General features: G+C 40.3%; 2 protein-coding genes across 2 annotated transcripts; one reads left to right on the forward strand and one right to left on the reverse strand.

Annotated features, from left to right (window-relative positions):
* The first annotated feature begins 2,176 nt into the window (after positions 1–2,176).
* On the forward strand, positions 2,177–15,051 carry vsig10l2 (V-set and immunoglobulin domain containing 10 like 2). Its single transcript, XM_079647429.1, has 12 exons — positions 2,177–2,398; positions 3,308–3,661; positions 3,764–4,039; positions 7,710–7,985; positions 8,781–9,068; positions 9,145–9,399; positions 9,489–9,779; positions 10,824–11,177; positions 12,124–12,246; positions 12,342–12,366; positions 12,479–12,579; positions 14,116–15,051. Exons 1-12 carry the CDS (start codon positions 2,329–2,331, stop codon positions 14,238–14,240), a joined length of 2,538 nt encoding a protein of 845 aa, XP_079503555.1. The 5' UTR covers positions 2,177–2,328; the 3' UTR covers positions 14,241–15,051.
* On the reverse strand, positions 14,768–20,560 carry chek1 (checkpoint kinase 1). The gene is made up of 14 exons (XM_079647444.1): positions 20,408–20,560; positions 20,108–20,173; positions 19,340–19,454; positions 17,893–18,001; positions 17,263–17,327; positions 17,116–17,185; positions 16,841–17,029; positions 16,579–16,683; positions 16,421–16,504; positions 16,262–16,340; positions 16,003–16,171; positions 15,706–15,837; positions 15,488–15,589; positions 14,768–15,276 (listed from the first exon to the last, which is right to left on the reverse strand). Exons 2-14 carry the CDS (start codon positions 20,170–20,172, stop codon positions 15,181–15,183), a joined length of 1,380 nt encoding a protein of 459 aa, XP_079503570.1. The 5' UTR covers position 20,173; positions 20,408–20,560; the 3' UTR covers positions 14,768–15,180.
* Between the last annotated feature and the right edge of the window lie 1,214 nt (positions 20,561–21,774).

Consider the following 21,774-nt stretch of genomic DNA (forward strand, 5'->3'; position numbering starts at 1 on the left):
CATTACACACCTGTGTCCTACAGCGCCCTCATAGGTTTCTAAGTGTAACTTCTGCCGGTCATATACATTTTTCCTCCTGGTCCCCCTCCCCCCCCTGTTCTGCCTCTGCGCCCCCCACTTTGAGATACACTGCAGTAGAGGAACAAAATACAGATGATCTTGAAAATGAGCAGAATGTGTCCTCTTTTAAAACCCAAATATAAAGTACCTGCTCAATAAGCAGATGGACACAGTTAGTAAAAATAGTGGAGCCTTTACCAGAGAGCCAGATATTTTCATCAGTTGGTGGAGACCAAAACAAATGAATTAAAATTCATCAGGTATACATGACAGAAATACATATTAATTATGCATCTTAACTGCTGGACACATAGACAACTGTATGCACACTGTTAGCCATATCAACTTTACAAGAAGATATTATGTCAGGGTTTGGACTAAAGCTTCTTTGTGTTGCCCATAAGCCAATACGCAAATCAGCCCCTGCAGGTTTAAGAGGGAGTTGTATTAACTTCATTTGTATCCCTCTGGCATTAAAGTACACCCAACTGGCTTAAAACAATCGAGAGCATGTTTGTTTTGGGGATCAAAACTGGTATTATTTATATTTTCTGTCCCATGCTGCTCTGAGGCTAAAGCAGCTTTGTGTGCTGATGAAATCTCAGACAATAAATTCAAAAATCTCCGGGCAACCGAGCAGCTAAAGGCCCACAGTGCCCACCTCTCATGGTGCGTTCACAGACTTTCCAGCCTTGATGTTTAGTTTAGCTTCAGCAGTAGCCAGCTCTGCATCCCTGAGCTTCCCTCTTTTCATATCCTTTCTCTTCAGCTAAATGTGGCACAGAAAGCTTCAAAGTCAAATTCTTAGGAGAGTATTGCCTCACCACCAGATGGCTGCGGCTGCCTCTGGAGCACAAGAAAGTTGCTTGTTATGTCGTAGTTTCACAAATTGCCTGCCTTTTTTTTTTTTCAGCAAACCAATCAGCATTGCTCTAGTGCTCTCAACCAAGCAGTATATAAATGCATGTCTGACAACTCGTGCTATTTTACTGCTTTACAAGTAGGAAAATGTCAAAGTCGGTAACAATTGAGGATGTAAAAAATTTTAAGAAAGAGAAAAAAAAAAAAACTGAAATTGCTAATTATTCAATTTGTTCTGTAAACAACGTTTTTTGTTTCAAAGTACATTTAATCAGGATTACACACTGCCTTCTAGCACGGAAGAGCAATATATTTCTTATGGTTGTGTTATTTCACTTGATCGCAGTGTTCTTTTGATGCGGATCTGGCTGATGAACTAAGACCTCATTGAAATGTGGCTGACTCAGTGTCGGTTTAGTTCCTGCTGCATTTCGGTCTCTGCCAAGTGAGTAAACTGATCTCTGTCCTTCATTCATTCATGACGCAAGTCTCACATTTCATCGCTCCACTTAACATTTCCTCCACCTCCTCTTTCTCTTTTATAAAACATCACTCAAATAAGGATTCTTTAAAACACTGAATACGAATATTTCTTTGTTTGCCGGTTAAGCGTCTCATTATCTTCACATCTTTAAATGGCCGCCTGCAGCGTCGTGGCTGTCATTGTGAGGAAACACAGACCATTGCCGAGATGTCAGATTTCAAAATCTATTTTAATTCTTATCCAATCAACATCGTTTACTCTGCTCTCTCTTAAGCCTGCACTAGAACAAACAAAGGGCAAAGGAAAATGTAAGACAGTATAAACCCTTTTTAATCTCTGCTGGCTGAAAAGCTGATGTTAATATCTTAACAACAGATTGGTCAGCATTCATACTTTTGCAAAACAGCACCAGTATCAACATGGTGAAAAACAAACATTTGCACACCATAAATATAAACAATTATATTTAAGTCCAGATCAACACGACAGCCTGTGTGGAGGAATGTTCATGTTAGGACCTTATTATTAGTTAATGTGCAAGTGCGTGCTTAAGTGCAATTGTGTGTGTGGAAGGCTAACCTGTCCACCCAAGTGTCTATAATAGATGAGCTCTGTATCACCGTGTTATTCTAACCCTGCAGGAGAAAGAAAGAAGGATAGAGGGAAAGAAAAAATACATGAATAATAGAGCCCAAATCAGTTTAGTAACCCTCCGTCCCTTCCTACTCTCAGTCTGTTGAAGTCAGTGCCTGCAATAGGATTCTCCCAAAAACGTCAGGACCTGAGAGAGGAAAAGATGCGACCTTTAGCAGCCGAGGGAACCCGATAGTAGATTTTTAGGGTCTGAAAGCTTCACCTCTTCATCATCTCTGCTACATATTTGGCAATAAAGAGATTATTTGACCCAGGATCATCATGATACCATGGTGGCCCAACTGCTAGGGCTGGCCTTTTTGTTCCTACCCGCAAGCCTGGTCACCTCCACAATATATGGTAAGGACTTTCCAATATCTTTGAATTCATTTAGACGTATGTGTTTGATACATATTCAAACAAATGAGAATAACTGCTATTAAGACTACAACTGTACTGGAGTACAGCACAAGATGCTTAATGTCCATATTTGGTACTGTACTTTCTAAAGATGTATATCAAAACAGTAATAAATATATTGGCTACTTGTGAGCAAGGCTTTTAAAAAGTGGGAAGTTTCACAGTTGTAATCTAAAATGTGTGTGGTGAAAAAACTATAGCGACATTGTTTACATTTGGTCAAACTAATCTTTGTACAGTCAGGTCTAGTCACATATAGGCTGACCTATACACTGATACTGATACATATGCAATAGCCTTATAGACACATATATTGGCGTTGACAATTAATCAATCAGGCTCTTACTCTGAGAAAATAGTGATGTCAAAAAGTTCACTGCAATGAAATTCAATTTGGAGATAAGAGCATAAAAAAAGAAAAGACAGTTGATCTATTGAATGTGGCTGGAAAATACTTTGACTAATCCGCACCGGTTTATGAACCCCTTATTGAACTATTACCGTGTAACTGAACGTGTAATCAATCCTGCAACTGAACACTCACAGGGCAAATGACACCCCCATCTCTTTTTCCTTCACACACAAAGTCATGTTTCCATCACTTCAGAGGACATTACATTGACTTACATTCATTTCTTCCCTAACCATAACCGCTTCTTGCCTGATCCTAAACCCAAACTTAATTTTGAACCTAACCTTAAACAAAGTCTCACCCTGATTTACGGCATAGGGACTTGCATTTTCTCCCCAAAACAAAGCCGAGTCCTCACAGATAACAGCTTTAAGTCCCCACAAAACACACTCAAAAACACATTTGTTTGCATGTCTGTGAATCCTGTTCTCCTACAGAGGTGAAAATTAACGAAAACTGGGAGGTTTTGTATCGGGATACCAGTGTGTATGGTGTTCTGGGCAAAGCGGTGATCCTTGAGTGCGGTACAACCTTACCTGACGTGTACATCTGGAGCTTCACAAAGCCCGGGACTGAAGCTATTAAAGCTGTGGTGTTGGATTTGGGGAAAGGGCCGAGGATCCAGAAACTGGCTGAGACGCTGGGGCGGCTCTCCATCATCTCAAACAGTGCATCTGTGAGCATCGAGCAGCTGCCTGTGGCCGCACAGGGCCTCTACACCTGCCAGGCTTTCTACGACATGCCAGGGGAGCCGGTAGTCTACTACTACTATGTGCACCTCACTGTCCGAGGTAAAGACCTTACACACTTTCTTCAGAGATATAATCTGAAAGCAGATGTTCTTGAGAGACCGTAAACATATCAACATGCTTGTGACCTTTTCTTGAATACAGTTCCTGTAAGTAAGCCTTACCTCCTGATGAGCGATGTCTCTCCAGTGGAGGGATCTACAATGTGGATGAGCTGTAATCTGGAAGATGGGACTGGGCCGATTCGGTATGCGTGGCAGCATGAGACCCGGAGCGGCAACATCTCAGCTTTTGCACAGGGAAACACCGGCGTCATCAACGTGACCGACGTCAACCGCAACCACACCGGCTGGTACCGCTGTGTGGCCAGCAACGCCGTCAACAGCGAGACCTCTAACCGGTTATGGCTTGATACTATCTGTGAGTACAGTTAGGAAAATATCACTCGTCACCGGATTGAGCTTCAATATCAGGATACATGTATTTATTATCCTTGCAAAATTAGAAGTAGTCATCACATACGGAGCTGCATGGAACAAATAGTTCCCACAACAGTTTGCTTCACATGCTTATATACAAGAGAAGGTGTTATTCAGTGACAAGATGCATGTAGGCCTACTGTATACCGGTTCAAAGCAGTTTTCTGTGCTTAGTTCAGATTAACTAAGGCCCACGTAAGCAATAAACATGACAGTCATATGTCTATCTCCATAGAGGCTGAATCATCATGTTAAACGTTGCCACATAGCTATATGTCTAAAACAGTGTGTCCTGAAGCTCTTCCAGGTAATCATACATCCTGTTACGTACACAGCTATGTAGGGTCTTTGTTATCATGTGCTGCTCTGATATTGGAAGAGCACATTCAATATTTTCCCAACAAGTAAGTTTTTTGTTTGCAAGGATTTTTCATTTTTTAAATAAAAAGCCTCTTAAACGTCAATTAAAACCATTGCAACAGTTTAAGGTTACAATCTTCAGGAACAGAATCTGGAGATGAGCATGCAGAACTTTTTATGCTTGAATGTCTTGCCTTTATTTCCTTTGGCATTTGATGTGCGAGTAAGCAATACATTGCACAAATGTCATCATGTAACAAATTAAAGGAAATATTTGATGAATCATTTATCACACATAGATCAGCTTTTTTCTACGTCAAATACGAATTTATTTCAATTTGTGGTCCTCCGTTGTCTTGGCATTTGAAAACATGTTGTATTATTTATGCTTTGGATTTCTAAACTGGCTTTTACTATAAATGCCAAAAATATATATTTGTTCCCAGTGCTGTAGTCTTGTAATTTTAGCCACCCGTTAGGTTGTAATGTTATTAAATTAAGGACTTACCTTTTGTGGGTTGTGTCTTAAAATGTTTTGGACTGGAATATATTTAAATTAGATATATTTTAATGCAACTAAAACATTATTAAAAAACCCTCAATGTCTTCTAGGTGAGTGAAAGCTTTGAAACGCAATTAGACGTGCTGGCAAGTATGCACAGGGGCGGTTCTAGGGGGGGCAGGGGGGGCCAGTGCCCCCCTAACACTGACCTCTGACCCCCCTGTTGACCCCCTAAAAATTTAAAGTGAAACAAATGAAAAAATTATGATTTATTACCAGTGTTGGGCAAGTTACTTTTAAAAAGTAACTAGTAATAGTTATAGTTACTGCTCTCAAAAAAGTAACTAGTTACTTGATTAGTTACTACATTATAAAAGTAACTAGTAACACGTTACTTTACTTTAAAAATAATAACAATACAAATACAAGTGTTTGTGTTGTTCTGTGGCACAGTAAGAGAAAAGACAACTCCCCATCATTGTAGCATAATAGAAACACTAACATTATTGATAGATTACCGGCCCTCAAGCGAGTACTGCAAGATATAGCCCAAGAAGGCAATGGTGAGAGATCTATTGAGGCACGTGGTCTGCTGGCACAGTTGGATCTAGAATTCATTGTGCATCTTGTAACACTCCGTAAAGTGTTTGCAGAAACAACATTTCTCTCTGACATGTTACAGTCTTCATCCCTTGACCTTTCAAAGGCTGTGGATTTAGTTGGATCTTTAGTTCAGACATTGAATGACTTCAGGCAGGAGTCATTTTTTGATAACTTGTGGGATGAAGTGTTGAACATTTCTGAGCAATGTGATACTGCAATACAGCCAGCAGCAAAATGACAAAAACGACTGAGCTCTAAACTTGCTGAAAGCTTCGTACTGACTACTGTTGGACAGAGAGAGACAGAACAAGATAAACACAGGTTTCGTACAGCCTTTTTCTACCCTGTCATTGATCAGATGCTCAGTGAGCTTAATAGACGGTTTTCAAACACAAACTGTGACATGATGAATAGCATCCAAGCATTTAAACCCAAAAGTGATGCATTTCTGAAAGAAACAACGTTTTCATTTGCTCAGTTGTACGATGCAAATATTGAGGACTTGGGGCATGAACTACATCAGTTCAGCAGAATTTTAGATAGGAAAATAAAGACTGGGATGCAGAGACCTGATAGTACAGTGGAGCTTGTTCAGTTCATTGAGCCTTATAAAGAAGTGTTTTTTGAGCTCTTCCGACTCTGCAAAATAGCAGTCGCAATCCCAGTCAGTTCTGCTTCCTGTGAGCGTAGTTTTTCTACATTGAAGCTGGTCAAAACCTTTCTCAGATCCATCATAACTGATGAGAGACTGAGCAATCTGGGTGTGCTTAGTATTGAGTCAAGGAGGTCAAAGGCTTTGAATCTTGACTTATTTGTTGATCGGTTTGCCAAAAATCACAAAAACCGCAGGATTTTGTTGCTGTAATGTGAGATTTTGGGAAGGAAACTACAGCCTGGGAGGCATACACCCTTATGTAAAGTAGAGATGTAACTGTTCATTGCCTTTATTTTTATATGTAAATCTGTGTGTTTTCCAGATATAACTGTTTTACGTTTATTAGAAATATGACGGAATAGACGAAACTGATTAGTGCGCGTGCAGAACAGGTGTGCATTCTGTATTCAGTCTTCATGTTTGTTAAATAGCCTACGTGTCTGTGCTTATGGGAAATAAAATAATACATCTGAAATCTATGTTTTCTATCTATATCCATGTATTTTATTTAAGTCAACATTTAAGATTTGTAGACTTTTACATTAAATCCTTTTCTGTGGATTTAAAAATGTATATTTTCTGGTACTCTTGTTGCGTAAACTTCATTTCATTTCATTTCAAACCTTTATTTAGACAGATTGGTCCCTTGAGATCATCGATCTCATTTACAAGGGAGACCTGCATCATTTAGTTCCACATGAAACATAAAAACAACATACATACAAACAACAGAGGATATCATATTTACATATTCAACATTTACAAATACCCAGAGTGTCAGAAAGCATTTCATTTAGAGGTGCCTTAAATACATTCAGAGAAATAAAAATGCTCAATTTCAATTTTGCCTGTAGACTGTTCCAAGCAAGTGGAGCTGCGCAACTTGTTGATCGGTTTGCCAAAAACCGCAGGATTTTGTTGCTGTAATGTGAGATTTTGGGAAGGAAACTACAGCCTGGGATGCAGACACCCTTTATGTAAAGTAAAGATGTAACTGTTCATCGCCTTTATTTTTATATAAATATGATATGGTGTTAGTGCAAAAATGGTACTATAACTTAAGCTGAAGCTAACAGTAATAACTATAAGATCTATCTGAAATAAATAAGTGTACTGAAACAAATACCAATAACTGTATTGCATTGTTTTCTTATGCCCAATTACTTCATACTGTCTAGTTCTCTTTTTCGTCCTGCATTTATTGTGCCCCCCTCAGAAAATAACTGGCCCCCCAGTGGCCCCCCCAGTCAAATTGGTCTAGAACCGCCACTGAGTATGCACATACACAGTACAATAGCAACTCACTTTTTATGAGAGGGATTTCATTAATGGAAAGGGTGTTAATGATATTGAGGACTTTTTTAAAAGAAGCTCTTTTGTTGGTTTGAGTACTGAACTGTTGTGACAGACTTTATAAATGATGTGTGTCCTCACAGCTGCATTCATAACATGTCATTCATATCTTATTGAGTTCATCTTATTTCTGCTCAGTTGGCCCGGACATCCCTCAGATAGACGTGACTCCGTACAGCATAACGGAGCGGGGGTATTCGGCCCTGGAGAGAGAGACTGTTTCTCTGCTGTGTCAAGCCCAGTCCAACCCGGCCAGTCAGTACGTTTGGTTCTACAACAACTCCCAGATCTACACCGGGCCGCAGTTAACCATCACCAAGATCCTCCGCATGCACACTGGCGACTACGCCTGCTTGGCACAGAACACTTACCTCAACACCCGCTCCAGAAAAACCATCAGCCTGACTGTCTACTGTGAGTGTGACCTCTGACCTCTCCATGCCATCAGCCCTCCTGCTCCTCTGAACCTCTCCACTCAATCCTAACCTGTTTTCTTCATGTTTGGTGCTTCAAATGGCAAGGAGTGTAAAAGACTGAGAAGATATTTAGGATTTGACATTTATAGTACGAGACTAAGAGAACACAAACCCAGGATCTTAATTGCCTTTGGTTTTCCTTTTCATTAACACTGAATCACCTACTCAAACATAACACTCTGATCATTTCACCTTCAACAAAACTTTCCTGTTTTCAGTGTAACGCAAAAACCTCCTTTCCTTCCTGTTTTAAACATCCAAGCTTCATTCAATTCATTCCCTCTCACATCTCAAGCTCCTTATACTTCAAAACAGACACAAAAACTTGTAAATCCATGCGCATTCAGACACTTACACACAAACACACAAAGCAGAGTGTGGAAGTGCTGCAGACCCAATCTTCTGTTCGGCCTTCAGGGAAGATGATGGGACTCTCTGGCAGGTACCTCACAGTGATGTCACAGCAATGGCTGATTGGCTAGAAGGCCAATTATTGTCATTCTGCTCTATTGCTTTCTGTTGCTGAGTTAAAAACGTTTCTGCTAGACACCCAAATCGTGAGTCTGACACAAAACAATGCATCACCCAAGAGCGATGGAGAACATTCCCTTTACACACACATCTTTCACATTAGAAAGTGTTACCCAAAAAGAGATGATTCAGACCCAAAACCCTGAAAACTGTAGCCCGGCGCACACTTTGCCTTGTTACGCTCTCTATCTTATCCCCGCAGACCCCCCCGATGGCTCCCCGTCCTGCTCTGTGGAGCCGGCTCTGAATCACACCTCTCTGAGGCTGCTCTGCTCCTGGCCCGGGGGATTTCCCTCTCCATCCCTCCACTGGACCGGACAGCTGAAACAGTTGGGACCAAACGAGGTCGACACTGAGCAGCAAACACATCCAGTGACCAACACTGCCATCTTGCTGCCGCCTGAAGGCCTGGCTTCCAACAACAGCTTGTTTACTTGCATGGGCTCCCACCTGGCACTCAAACAACCAACAGAATGCAGCACACGCACATGTAAGAAAAATAAAGACAAGTGTGTTCACCGTTCTCCTCTCACATCTTACTTTACATTCTCCTCCACCTCAACCAGATATTCCCTCTGCAGAGCCGGTGTGCTTTGCATATGTGATAAACAGCAAACAGTTGATGCTGTCCTGCTCCTGGGATGGAGGCGCCCCTAAAGCCTTGGTGTGGTGGGAAGGCCCGGGCGAACAGGGCAAAGGCGGTCAGGAAAACTCCAACATCTTGATGCTTCGCTACGGCACTGCCCGCAACGGGAAACCCTACACCTGCTACGCTAAGCATCCACTTCTGCTCCAAACCAAAACCTGCAGGCTCACACTGGGTCAGTGCACATTGTCAGCAACACTATTATGCTTTATAACACGTGATATGGTTTATTCATTCATTTTTGTATTCACTTGTCACCTGTAGAGGCTCCTCAATTGCTGACGCGGAGCAGAGTTGTTTCTGTGTATGAAGGGAGCGATGTTCAGCTCACCTGCAACCTCAGAGACAACTACCTTCCTGTCAGTGAAATCACCTGGTTCAACAATCAGGGTGTGGATGTCCGAGACACCTCCAAGTATGCTCTGCTGCGAACATCTGCATGGGCCAATCTGACTGTGAGGGACACGAAACAGACTCAAGACAGCGGCGAGTACAGGTGCACCACCTCAAACGCGGTGGGAGGAACAGATATCAACGTCACTTTAGTGGTTAAAAGTATGTTTCATTTTTAACCTACATATGATGTCTAACAGCCATTGCTTTCTGAAGGAATAGTTTTTACATTTTGGGAAGTATAATTGCTTTTTAGTGAGTGCTAGATAAGAAGATAGATGCCTCTGAAGTCTTTTCAGGAAATATGAGGGTATATCAAGCAGTTAGCTTAGCTTAGCACTCGCTCAACTAAAGCAAGGCCTTTAGCCAGTGAACTACTGATGAGAGGAGTTATTTGGATCAAAATAACATTTGCAAACAACTGACTTGAATCACTTACTCAGTGACAGGAACAACAATACTAAAAAACCAGGCACAATAGCAAGCATTGTGTACAAAACCAAAATTTTACCTTTAACTGTTAAAGATTAAAGGGGACCTATCATGCAAAATGCACGTCAGAAAAGGGGTGCTCCGCCTATATGGGCAACTCTCCCCCTATCAGGGGAATGGGGGGTTGGGCCACGGCCACTGCCGCTCGAAAGCGCAGGAGACGCTGTAGTACATATGCCAGGCCTGTAAGTGGCGCTGTAGTCTGCCACAAAAGCAACGAAAAAAACTCACAGAATCAGCCCTTGCAAAAACAGGGCTGGAAAGAGCAAATAGAGCGAAATGAGGCATGGCTAAAATGCAGGATCTGTTTGGTATTTTGAAAAAAAAAATTCACAGACATGTTTTATATAGGTATGGCCCTACAATATATTATTCAAATATAACATGATAGGTTACATTACATTACATTGCATTAAGCTGACGCTTTTATCCAAAGCGACTTACAATAAGTGCATTCGACCAGGAAGATACAACCTTGAAGAAAACAGAATCATATAAGTACATCAGGTTTCATAGAGCCAAACATTTCAAGTGCTACTCAACTGGCTTTAGATAAGCCAGCCCTTTATTAGTATATAAGTGCTTTGTTAGTAATTCAATCGCTCGAAGTGGAGTCTAAAGAGATGAGTTTTCTAAAGGAAAAGGTCCACTTTAACTTGTGGTCATACGGTAGTTTACATAGTATTTTTTGGTTGTGTTTTGTCTCTTAATCAGGGCACCCTATGCCACCCAATGTGACCCTGGTCAGCGTGATGTACAACAGCAAACAGCGTAACGAGGTGGAGCTGGAGTGGCAGCTAGAGGACGAAGAACCAGGAGGTTGGACGGGTTTTATCCTGCAGCACGTATGGGTGTCAGAGAGACCAGGAAGGAGAAGCAGCAACAACGATTCAAAGGAGGAGGCAGAGGAGAGGATCGGCCCACTAGTCTGGTACCAGAACATCATCCAGGACCCAGAAGTCAGGAGTCACACAGTCGGGCGACTGACACCGACCGTTACCTACAAGTTCCGCATCACACCTGTCAACCACCGCACCATCGGACACCCTTCTGCAGCAAAGACCCCAGGTATAGTAAGTGAACAGGAGAAAGACGGGATTAGGGACTTTTTGGCAGAGAACTGAGCACAGTTAGGGGTTTGAGTTAGGGATGGGTTAAAAAATAGATGATTAAAGAGTGTGCAAAGGCAGGAGAAATAAGTAATAAAGTGATGTTTTTTTTTAAAGTTGACAGGTGAGTTAGCTGATTATTCAAACATATCTGAAACCGGTGTTCTGCTGTTATTTTTTTTTGTTACGATGAATTTGATGACAGTCTAACATTTTTGTTTCTCTCTTTTTTGTTATCCACTTAGGTGAAAGACTCATACACAAACTAAAAAAACATACAAACAATATCACACACCTAACAACACCTTCCACTCACTTCCTGTTTACCTCCTTCCCTGCCCTGTTTCCTCTGTGTGCTTCTCCTTGTAAAGTCTTTGTGTGAGTGTATAAAAGGTTATGACCTAGCCAGGTAATTCTTTAGGAAGTTGATAGGCTTGTATGTCAGTGTAGAATAGGTCAGTGGTTTGTAACCCCTGTCAGGTTAATGTATAAGGTTATTTACAGGGTTGACTTTAAAGTAAGCCTATAAAACTTCTTCTGAACGTTCAAGTTGTCCTTAAGTTACAGGGGATAACAGTAAGTGGTTAACAAAAAGCAATCAAAATCTACCTAAAATGGGCTAACATTAGCCATCATAAGCTACTGGTCATACCAAACCAAATACGGCTGCTGCAGCAAACCCACAAACTGAGCCAGGGTTCATTTTGTAGATTATTGATTTAACCTTTTATTTGTAAGAGGAAAAATTCCAAACGATGCTGTACAAAAACGCTGACATGGGTTGAGAATCACTAAAGGGAGTTAAAACATAACAGGACAATGTTAGATATTTATCAGGTAGAGGAACTGTGTGTGTTTTGTCAGAGGTTTATTATTTTGCAATGTGTAACTGTATTGTGTTGCAGCGGAGCCGAGCTACAATGCTTACCCTGCTGTGATTGGAGCAGCTATAGGCGGGATGTTCATTGCAGCCTTGATCACAGTGCTGCTACTTGTGTTCATAATCCGCAACCGCAACAACAATCCTCGTGAGTCACAAACAAAAGCACAAACATGATGATGAATTGAATTATGACTCACTGTCCCATTATGTTGCATTAATGGACTGTGTTTCTTCTCCCAGGACTACATGACTTGCTGTTTGGTTCGTGAGTATCTTTATTTCTGTCAAGCAGCAATGAAAAATGTAGTTTGTAATGATGTTGATAGCTAATTTGTTCAGAATTGCCATTCAAAAAGTAATCATTTTGGTATTTGTAGGCAGCACAGCCAGTCAAGGGAAAACATTAACTTCCCAGAGGATGAAGTGGTACGCGGGTCGGAGGGAGATATCGAAGATATTGGTGGACCATCTAACCTAGGTGAGAAGAACCCCTTAAACACTGGTACTATTCACAGTACCTTTCAGGGTTACTACACTGCTTTTCTGGTGTCTTTAATTCTGGACATGTTTTGTGAAACTTAAAACCCATATTTTTCTGTGGTATCATCATGTTGCCTCCCTGTCTTTGCAATAACCGTACAAATGTACTTACTTTACTTATGTATTTTCCTCTACAGATTTTAACCAATTAATTCAAATAATGCACACATGTAGTTTAGCTCTCCTCCTCTATGTTGATGAACTTTAACCAATTGTGTTATCAAATAATGCACAAAGCAGTTTTACCATAGGCAGAGCATACAGTCACACAGAGCTACAGCAGCCTCTTGTTACGTTTGTCAATTTGTGAAGCACTTTGAGCTGCACCTGCTGTATGGAAAGTGCTATAAAGACAGCTCTACTATTAACACACCAAAACCACATTAGCTTTCCTGCTTAAGTCTACTTACTCAACTTAAAAACAAACAAACGTATCGTCATGCTCCACATTCAGGAGGGAAATGTACAATGCTAATGTCAGTTTTCAAGCTAGTTAGCAAACGAGCTGCTCTGCTGCTCACATTAGACAGAATGTAAACCTACCTGCAAAGGTCCCTTTGGTCCGACTAGATGCTGGTGTTGTCTTTCCTATAATAACAACCATAAACGTTATATAATAAAACGCTACCTGCCGGTGTTTTGCAAATTGCATGGGAAGTTATTTTTCCCTCCTGCCGGCCGGGCTGCTGTCAATCACACACACACACACACACACACACACACACACACACACACACACACACACACACACACACACACACACACACACACACACACACACACACACACACACACACACACGCACGCAAGCACGCACACACGCACACACGCCCCTCCAGTGGCTGAGACAAACATTTTATTGATATATATCAATATTGTGAATATATTAAACTATATGGTCTTAGACTTTGGATATCCCAAAATGCGTCTTTACTGGTCTTAGAGGCTGCATTACAGTAAGTATTTATTTAATTAATTAAGTTTTAGTTTGTCTTTAACCATTTAAGGATACCCACATTGCTGATTATTATCAAAGATCTCAACAAATATTGTTTTAAGGCACCTTAGTAAACCCTCAAAATATCATAACAACATTGAGAGACATTTGATGTAATCCCTATCACCCAGCCCTATTTCTATAATAATTAATTGTATATATAATTAACATATCTGTTCTGCTCACATATCTGTAGATATGAACATTCACCAGATCCTAGTTTAACTCACATTATTTTTGTTATTTCTATTAATACTGCTAATACATGTGTATTCTTATTTTACTGTTATTATGTTTAGGCTATATCTGGGTTTCTTTAACTTTCTGTGCTGGTATGACACATGGAAGGTCCAAAACAAAGGTCCATCATATTTTATTGAAAGCTATCTTTGCTAATAAAATATAAATCTTTGTTGATTGCACATGTTTCAAAGTATTTAAATCCTGATGATAAACCTTTGTGTTGGTGTTTTGCAGGTCCCACCATGCCTTTACCCCGCGCAGCTTCACCCCTCGCCCCTAGCTTCACACCTTCCCCCACCCCTGGAGACGACAATGAGCCCGTCAGCGTCACCATCACCGTCAAAGCTACGGGCTCATAATCCTACCAGGAAATCACTCACTTGATTGTAATTTAACCTGGAATGGATAGTTTTTTGTAGACAGTTTGTAATGTACTGTATGTACAGCCTGCGACTAACATCTCAACTTAACTACAACAGTTCTCCTAATGTCACACAATGATTCAGCATGGACTTAACGATGCATTGATTTTTAAATTAAACTATATGAATGTAAACTGGTCAGCCAACTGGAATGTTTTTGAATATTACAATTTAAAGTGTTATATAGGTTTTGGTGCACGTAAATGGACTTCAAAGGCTTATAAAAAGGCCACGCCTGTGACGCTGACATCACTATGTAACACTCGCCTTTCTATTGGCTAGCGCTCCAATGTGATAGGCTACGGGACATCTCTAAGCTGTTGACCAATCAAAGCAGATGGGCTCTGGTTTCAGACAGAGGGTAAAAGGGGTGCTGCAGCACAGGCAGCATGAGACAAATAAAGAGCTTTTTGAATATTAAAGCATGGAGACATGTCACAGTGGAGACACAAAATACAAATATGAAACTGAAAAATAGAACATGTCCTCTTTAATACAAAGAGGCATATATCCATGCACACGGAACATTGGAATCATCTCAAATTGTTTATAAATGATTTATTTTTAGTAATGTTTGTTTTTATTATGGGCATACAATTTTTTTTTAATAACTTACTCAACACTTTTGACTGTATCATGTCAAACATAATGACAACACATAACAAACATGCTTCTATCTCACTGTCCCCCTTTGACAATCTTTACGTTCCAACACTAAGAACAACAACGAACTCCTTGAAGAAAAGAACACAGGAGCTAAAACACACACACATATACTTGACGCAAACAACAGACAAATAAAAGATCAATAGAACAGCTAAATATATACATGTTGTCCCTCCATACGTCCATAGCAGTGTGAATCTCTAGAGGTTGTTCATGTGAGGGGGGGTAAGTTCTTCTGAATGCTGATGATGTCTCCGAGCTTCTGTTTTATTTTCACAAAGAGACGCTTGAACTCCAGACCGTCACCCTGGAAACACAAACACACATCAACATCTGAATAAAACTCAAACTCACACAATTAGCTAAATAAAAGATTGGATATTGGTAACAATTCACAAGAAAATGTTTGCTTTTCTCACAAAACAAGATGTTGGTTCTTCACTTCCATATATCTCTACTGCTACTATTTTGTTCATCTTAAGAACACTGTATAAAAGTGTTGAAATGCTAAAACTCACCTTAGACAGTCTGAAGTCCAGCAGCACTTTCCGATTCATCTCCAACAAGTGGACTTTGAAGATGAGTTTGTTATTACGTTTGTCCAGCGTGCTCACCGTCACCTGAAAGGCACAGAGGGGTTTATTAAACTCTACTGCATTATGGCTGTAAGCTGGTAGCCTGGCTGGGCGCTGCAGCAGTTGTATTTCACCTCTATAAAGTTTAAACTCATATGTACCTGTTTGCTGCAGGTGAGTTTGAAGACAAGTGACAGGCTGTCACAAGCGTCTTTCAGGGCAGATAAGGAGACGTCGGCATTCACAGTGGTGAAGAAACGTGTCATTCTCCGCACTAATCTCTGCCAAGAGGACTGCACACAGAATGGAAATGCAAGTTACATTCATTCGTCAATGCAGCATTTGAAGGCTGCATTTCATAAAACATACATTTGCTTTGTATAGAAGAACAGGATAAAAACATACAATGTGAGACACTTCACATTAATAAATTACTAATTGGGGTTGAACTGAATTACCTGACTGGCTCCCGGTGTGCCCATCAGCTGGCTCCCCAGCAACATGTGCTCGGGTTTGGTCGGCTGAGAGAAGCTGACCTGGTCGTTGCTTTGGTCGATTATCAACATGGCTTCCCAGCCTTCTGCTGCAAAATCAGGCTGAGAGCTGGAAAACTGCATCCTGTCATCACTGCATGGGGAGAAGAGTGGTTTTAAGATTACAGGCACACAAATAAATACACCCTTTTGAGTTGAAATAAGGAAAACACAAAGCTCTGACCTGTTGGTCCGGGATACGCCTCCCGCATCTGATCGATGGCGTTTGTTTCCTCCTGAGCCCAGAGATGTTTGCTTCACACCTGCAGAGATACACAGTTAGACATCAGTCCAGCGAACGTTAAAATAAAAGTGACTTCATTGTACTTATATTGAGACTTGCCTTGAGTAAACCAGCGGTCTTTCTTTATGTCTGCGATGGTGATGCGAGCATCTGGACTCGCCAGCAGTAACTTGGACAACAAACCTGAAGAGAGATGCTGAATGTGAAATCGATACAGCTTTTTAAAACTATTTATACATTTAAACTTCGGCACTTACTAAGAGGCATTGGTTTTATTTTCTTCCAAGGAGGTAGGTACGTTTTTTTTTGAAGCCAGTCTGAATACTCTTGACAGCTCTCAGTGGGCTGGTCCCACGGCAGCTCTGAAAAACAAGACGGTGACCAAAATGTTTCACCACAGCCTAACTATTGCATAAGCATGTGTTGGAGCTATTCATTTATTTACATTATTTAATAGTTAAATCTTTATTTTCTTTGTACATTTATCATTATTCAGTCAAATTCATTTTAGTCAATTACCTCCAGCTAGCATAGCAGTGAGGACAATTCCACAAGCCCAGACATCTAAAGGCTGAGCTTTGTACTCTTTCTGGCCGAGAAGCTCCGGAGCCACGTAAGGAAGAGTCCCACAGAGTCGACTCAGAAGACGCTCTCGTCCTTTGAAACGAAACATGGTGGCCAGCCCAAAGTCCGTCAGCTTCAGGTTATCTAAAAGGGTCAGGAGAACAGCAGATAATGTTTGTTATAAATGCAAATCAAAGTAATGATTTTCTACAAATGAACACAACTCTCACCTTTGTCATCCAGCAAGATGTTCTCTGGCTTTATGTCTCTGTGGGTGATCCCACAACCGTGGAGGTAATGCTGAAAATGTGCGCAAAATCATGAGAGTTTAAAACGGTCAACAGGTCATATCCACACACAGATTTGTATTCACTCACCACGGCCGCTACTAGCTGCTGGAAAAACCTATGAGCATCTTCCTCCGCCATCCCAACATCAGGCTCTAAAGTCAAAAGGAAGCAAACATTGTAAGACCCTGAAAGATTGACCACAATCACGATCAGGCAGATATCGAGTCATACACGGCCAATACAGTATGTAGTTATTCCTATTGGGCTATGCAATACACATTTATTTGGAGGGCAGAACAAAGAGGGCGAAACCGATGTGCAAATATGTTTTCATCCAGCTGTGAATTTAAAAATTCAAATTAAATTAATTAAAAAATAAATACATTTAAAATAAGACAAACAATACATAAAAAAAACAATAATAACAATTAGCTCTTACAATAGGCTTTGGATGAATTAAAAAGTGCCATTTCATCGCAATTCCCTTCTAAAAATGCATATCCTTATTTTATTAAGTGAGACTATTTGTCATATTTTTATAATCATTCTACACGTAAATTAAACCCAGTAAAGGTTTGAAATGTTACATTTTGGGTCTAATACTGAATACTTTCAACTCTTGGCATGATGATTAAACACAACGTTGTATATTGGTGACTTTAACTTGACTATTAACTGTAACTGTGTAGCGGTGTGTTAAAACCATTTCAGTCTCACCGATGCGGTCGAACAGCTCTCCTCCGGTGCAGTACTCCAGGAAGAGATACATGGTTGGGCCTTCCTTCCGATGGCCAAAAAAACGTACAATGTTGGCGTGGTCGAGCATCTACCAAAACATCAACAAATGCAACTTACTTTTTTTTTTTTTATAAACGGTTTATAAGGTTGCAGCTTTTTTCCATTTCCACAGAATTGCCTGGCTAGTCAACCACTTGGGTCCATGTCTACTTCCTGTCAGCTGAAGTCATTCGAGTAATTGCAACATGAAATCTGGGACACATTTAGTTTATGTTAACAACGGTGAAAGGGTCTATACGGTGCTGCAGGGATGACAAAAAAAACACTGACTTCGAGACAGAGAAAACAAGTAGTGCGAATTGCTAACTCATGTAGCACTTTTACGCTTTATTCCTGCAGCACTCAAGAACGTAACGTGTGCAAATAACATGTAAATATATGAATTATACATTGTTTATAATTGCACTAAATTGAAACAAAAAAATTATTACAAATCCACATTTGAGCTTCAAAATTAGCTCCGGTTGAAATTCTATGTAATGAACAGAAGGTAATTTTATCTTTCTTAATATGTCTTGAAATTGCAAATGAAACTCCCTTATGTTTCAGCAACCTCGAAAAGTGCCACTAATGCCAATATTACAGGTCACCTATTATGCAAAATCCACTTGTTCATGTCTTTTATACATAAACATGTGCCCCCTCTGTGTAAAGAGATTCTGAAAGTTTCAGGAAAAAAGATTCTCTCTCTTTTTGTCCAGATCCATTTATATAAAAACCTGTCTGAAAATGAGCTGATCAGATTTTGGCCACTTTATGATGTCATCGATTTTTTGGCTTGTGTAACCATTAGCCAATCACCAACCAAGCTGCTGGGACTCCAAGCAGCTTCTACTGAAGCCTTCCGAGTAAATCGCCAGAACGCCGACACCTCCTCATCTCCACCGCTCCCATGTTTTCTTTTGTGTCTCTCTGCGTTTGTGCGCTGGGCTAATGCTAATAATGCTAATGCAAGGATAATAAAATGGCGGCTTCACAATTTTTTTGTTTTGTTTTACGGGGCGTGGTTTTCAATCCACCCAGCCAATCAGACATAGGAACCTTTTTCTCATTAACTAATTTTAGCTCCGGATTCATTTGGTGTGAAATTATGCAACATTTCGGAACTATATCGGAACTAAAGTGGGAAAAGTACTGCGGTGTGAACGCGCCTATTGTGTTCTCTTTAACCAAATATCTCTCAGAGGGGCGTGGCTCCTTATTTTCATCTAAGATAACAGACAGAGAATCAGCTCTTTTGAAACAGGGCTGAAACAGAAGGAATTATGGGATACTACAATGCATAATCTGTTTAGGAGACCTTTAATACTTTTTATTATCCTTCAAAACGGCATTCCACTAACTGTTCTTAAAGTCTATCACCTACCTTATGGATGCAGACCTCCTTCTTGACATTTTCAGCACACTCTTTGGCCTGAGAGGTGTCGATCACCTTCACTGCTACTGCCTCCTCTGTCAGTCTGTTCACCAGCAGCCTTACTCTGCAACACAGAGACAAGATGGATCAGAGCACCAAAAAGGTGATGGCAAACACAGAAAAGGCACCCTATATGTGCTTCATATTAGATTTCAACATGATATTGTATTAAAAGTGTTGACATATATTATTCAAGTCAAAAGAAATAGTGAAAGAGTAAGTGTTATGAAAACAGAAACAGTGTCCCTTGCAGATGAGTTACATTATGTAAGGTGACATTTCCAGCACAAGCAGGCTCTGCATTGACAAGCTAAACGTTGTCATTGTTGTAATACGTTTCCCAAAGTTTCCTGATAATATTTAATTAATAGACAAGACAGGGACGTTAATAATTAAAATAGGTTTTGTTGAATTGAATCGGAAGAATAGCTGTCAGAATTAAAGTGAATATTTCTTTTTCTTTTGATGAAACCAACAGAAAGATTGCTTTGTGGTTTGCCAACTGCGACACATTAGGGAGAAGCTGCAGAAATATGCCTGTCTGAATATCTCTTTCATTTCTGACATGTCAATTTTGGTTCCTGTGGCATAGAAAAAAGTCCATGTCATTTTCGTGTGAAACATGTTGTGTCTGTGTGTGACTGGAGATGCACTGCTAGAAAAAGGATAAAGTAAGACATGCTGTGAATGAAAATAAAGATAAAAGAGGAGCCTTACTCTCCATAGGCTCCTTCCCCCAGAGTCTGAACAAGGTCCCAGCCTTGCACAAACGGCACAGCCATGCTTAAAAACAGAAACAGTCACTTGTCAAAGAAAACATACCGATGCACACTTATTTTACATGATATTATCTAAACATATCTCTCATTTTACTAACAGATATTGTGACTTCTTACGCATTGTCTGCAAACCGAACATTTGCCATTGAATACGTCAAACTGTTGCACTAAGCAAAACGAAACGAGTAAACAAGACTAAAAACAAGATGATGCTACTCTCAGTTATATAACCTTTTACCTGCACAGCCTTTAGCGTTTCCAAAATGTATTTGCAAAGATTAGACGGACTTCTCCATGTGTCTGAGGCAGGGACAACAGTGGATTCACCCAAAATTTGGCGCCTTGTTAATTTACTTGTGATAACTACGTCACATCCGGTACTCCTTCTTCTTCGTCTGAGCCCCTCAGTTGCATTACCGCCTCTTGCTGTACTGTTCCGCAACAACGAAAAACCCTCAATAAACTCTTGAAAAAGGCCAACATTCTTTTTTTTTCATTTTTCTACTGTCCCTCATCAGATTATAATCAAAACTTGTTATCACGGTATTATTCATCATGCAACTGTGACTTATAAGTGAGCATAATTTGAAACGTAATAAATACTCATAACCACTAGGCTAAAAATGCACAGTAGTGTCAAGTAACGAAGTACATTTACTCAAGTACCATAGTGGGAACATGTTTCAAATGGGGGGTGCTGTGGGGATGACACCAGGGTTGGTTCTGACCAATTTGCTGCCCTAGGCAAGATTTTAGCTGGCAATGAAAAACCTACAAAACCAATACACTACAAAAAGAGAAACGTATTGATATGGTGGACAGCTTATATAAAAAGGCTTCAAATGTATTTAGTATTGCATGAACATGTTTTAATTGGGGGGTGGACCTCACATCCTCTAAGGGGGTCCGGGGGTGCCCCCCCGGGAAGATTTTTTAAAACATTTTAAAGTAAAATACTTCAATCTGGTGCACTTTGAGCGCCCAATTACTAGAGACTGATCTAGGGGATACAACTCTAAACACCCATGTGAAAAAGATCGGTTTGTATGTGAACATAACCAATAACCTATCATAGCCAATAACAAATAAATGTAGGCTAACTTGTTTTATTTGTGTGGTTCATTCATATCTTATTTTATCAGTTAACATTTATTTATGCATATTTGTAAATCTCTCCAGTTTTAAACAATTGTTTTGGTTTACTGTCCTATAGTATACATTGGAATGATTTCAAACCAGTTTTTGTTTATCCTAATAATTATAAAGGTGTCCCTTTGAAATATTTGCTTACATAAATTGTGATCAAAACGTTTGAGACCCACTGAGATAACTTAGACTAAAGTGAACTATCTAAACACTCAGAGTCCTTTACCTCACTGAGCCCCTCAGTCTGACAGGACATAACTCTCCCTCCACATTATTGTAGAAACAGCGTCTTATATCCGTTAGCGCAGCAGAAGCTAACAACAATCCCCGCCGGTACCGGTGCACCCCCTCTCTCTATCTATCTATCTATCTCTCTCTCTCACTTTGGCTGTGAGCTGCGGGCGCCTGATAAGCCAAGTACTTTACTTAAGTACAATTTTGAGATACTTGTAGTTGTCA

This window comes from Notothenia rossii, assembly GCF_949606895.1.
Source record: "Notothenia rossii genome assembly, chromosome: 9".
In the NCBI taxonomy this organism is placed as follows: Eukaryota; Metazoa; Chordata; class Actinopteri; order Perciformes; family Nototheniidae; genus Notothenia; species Notothenia rossii.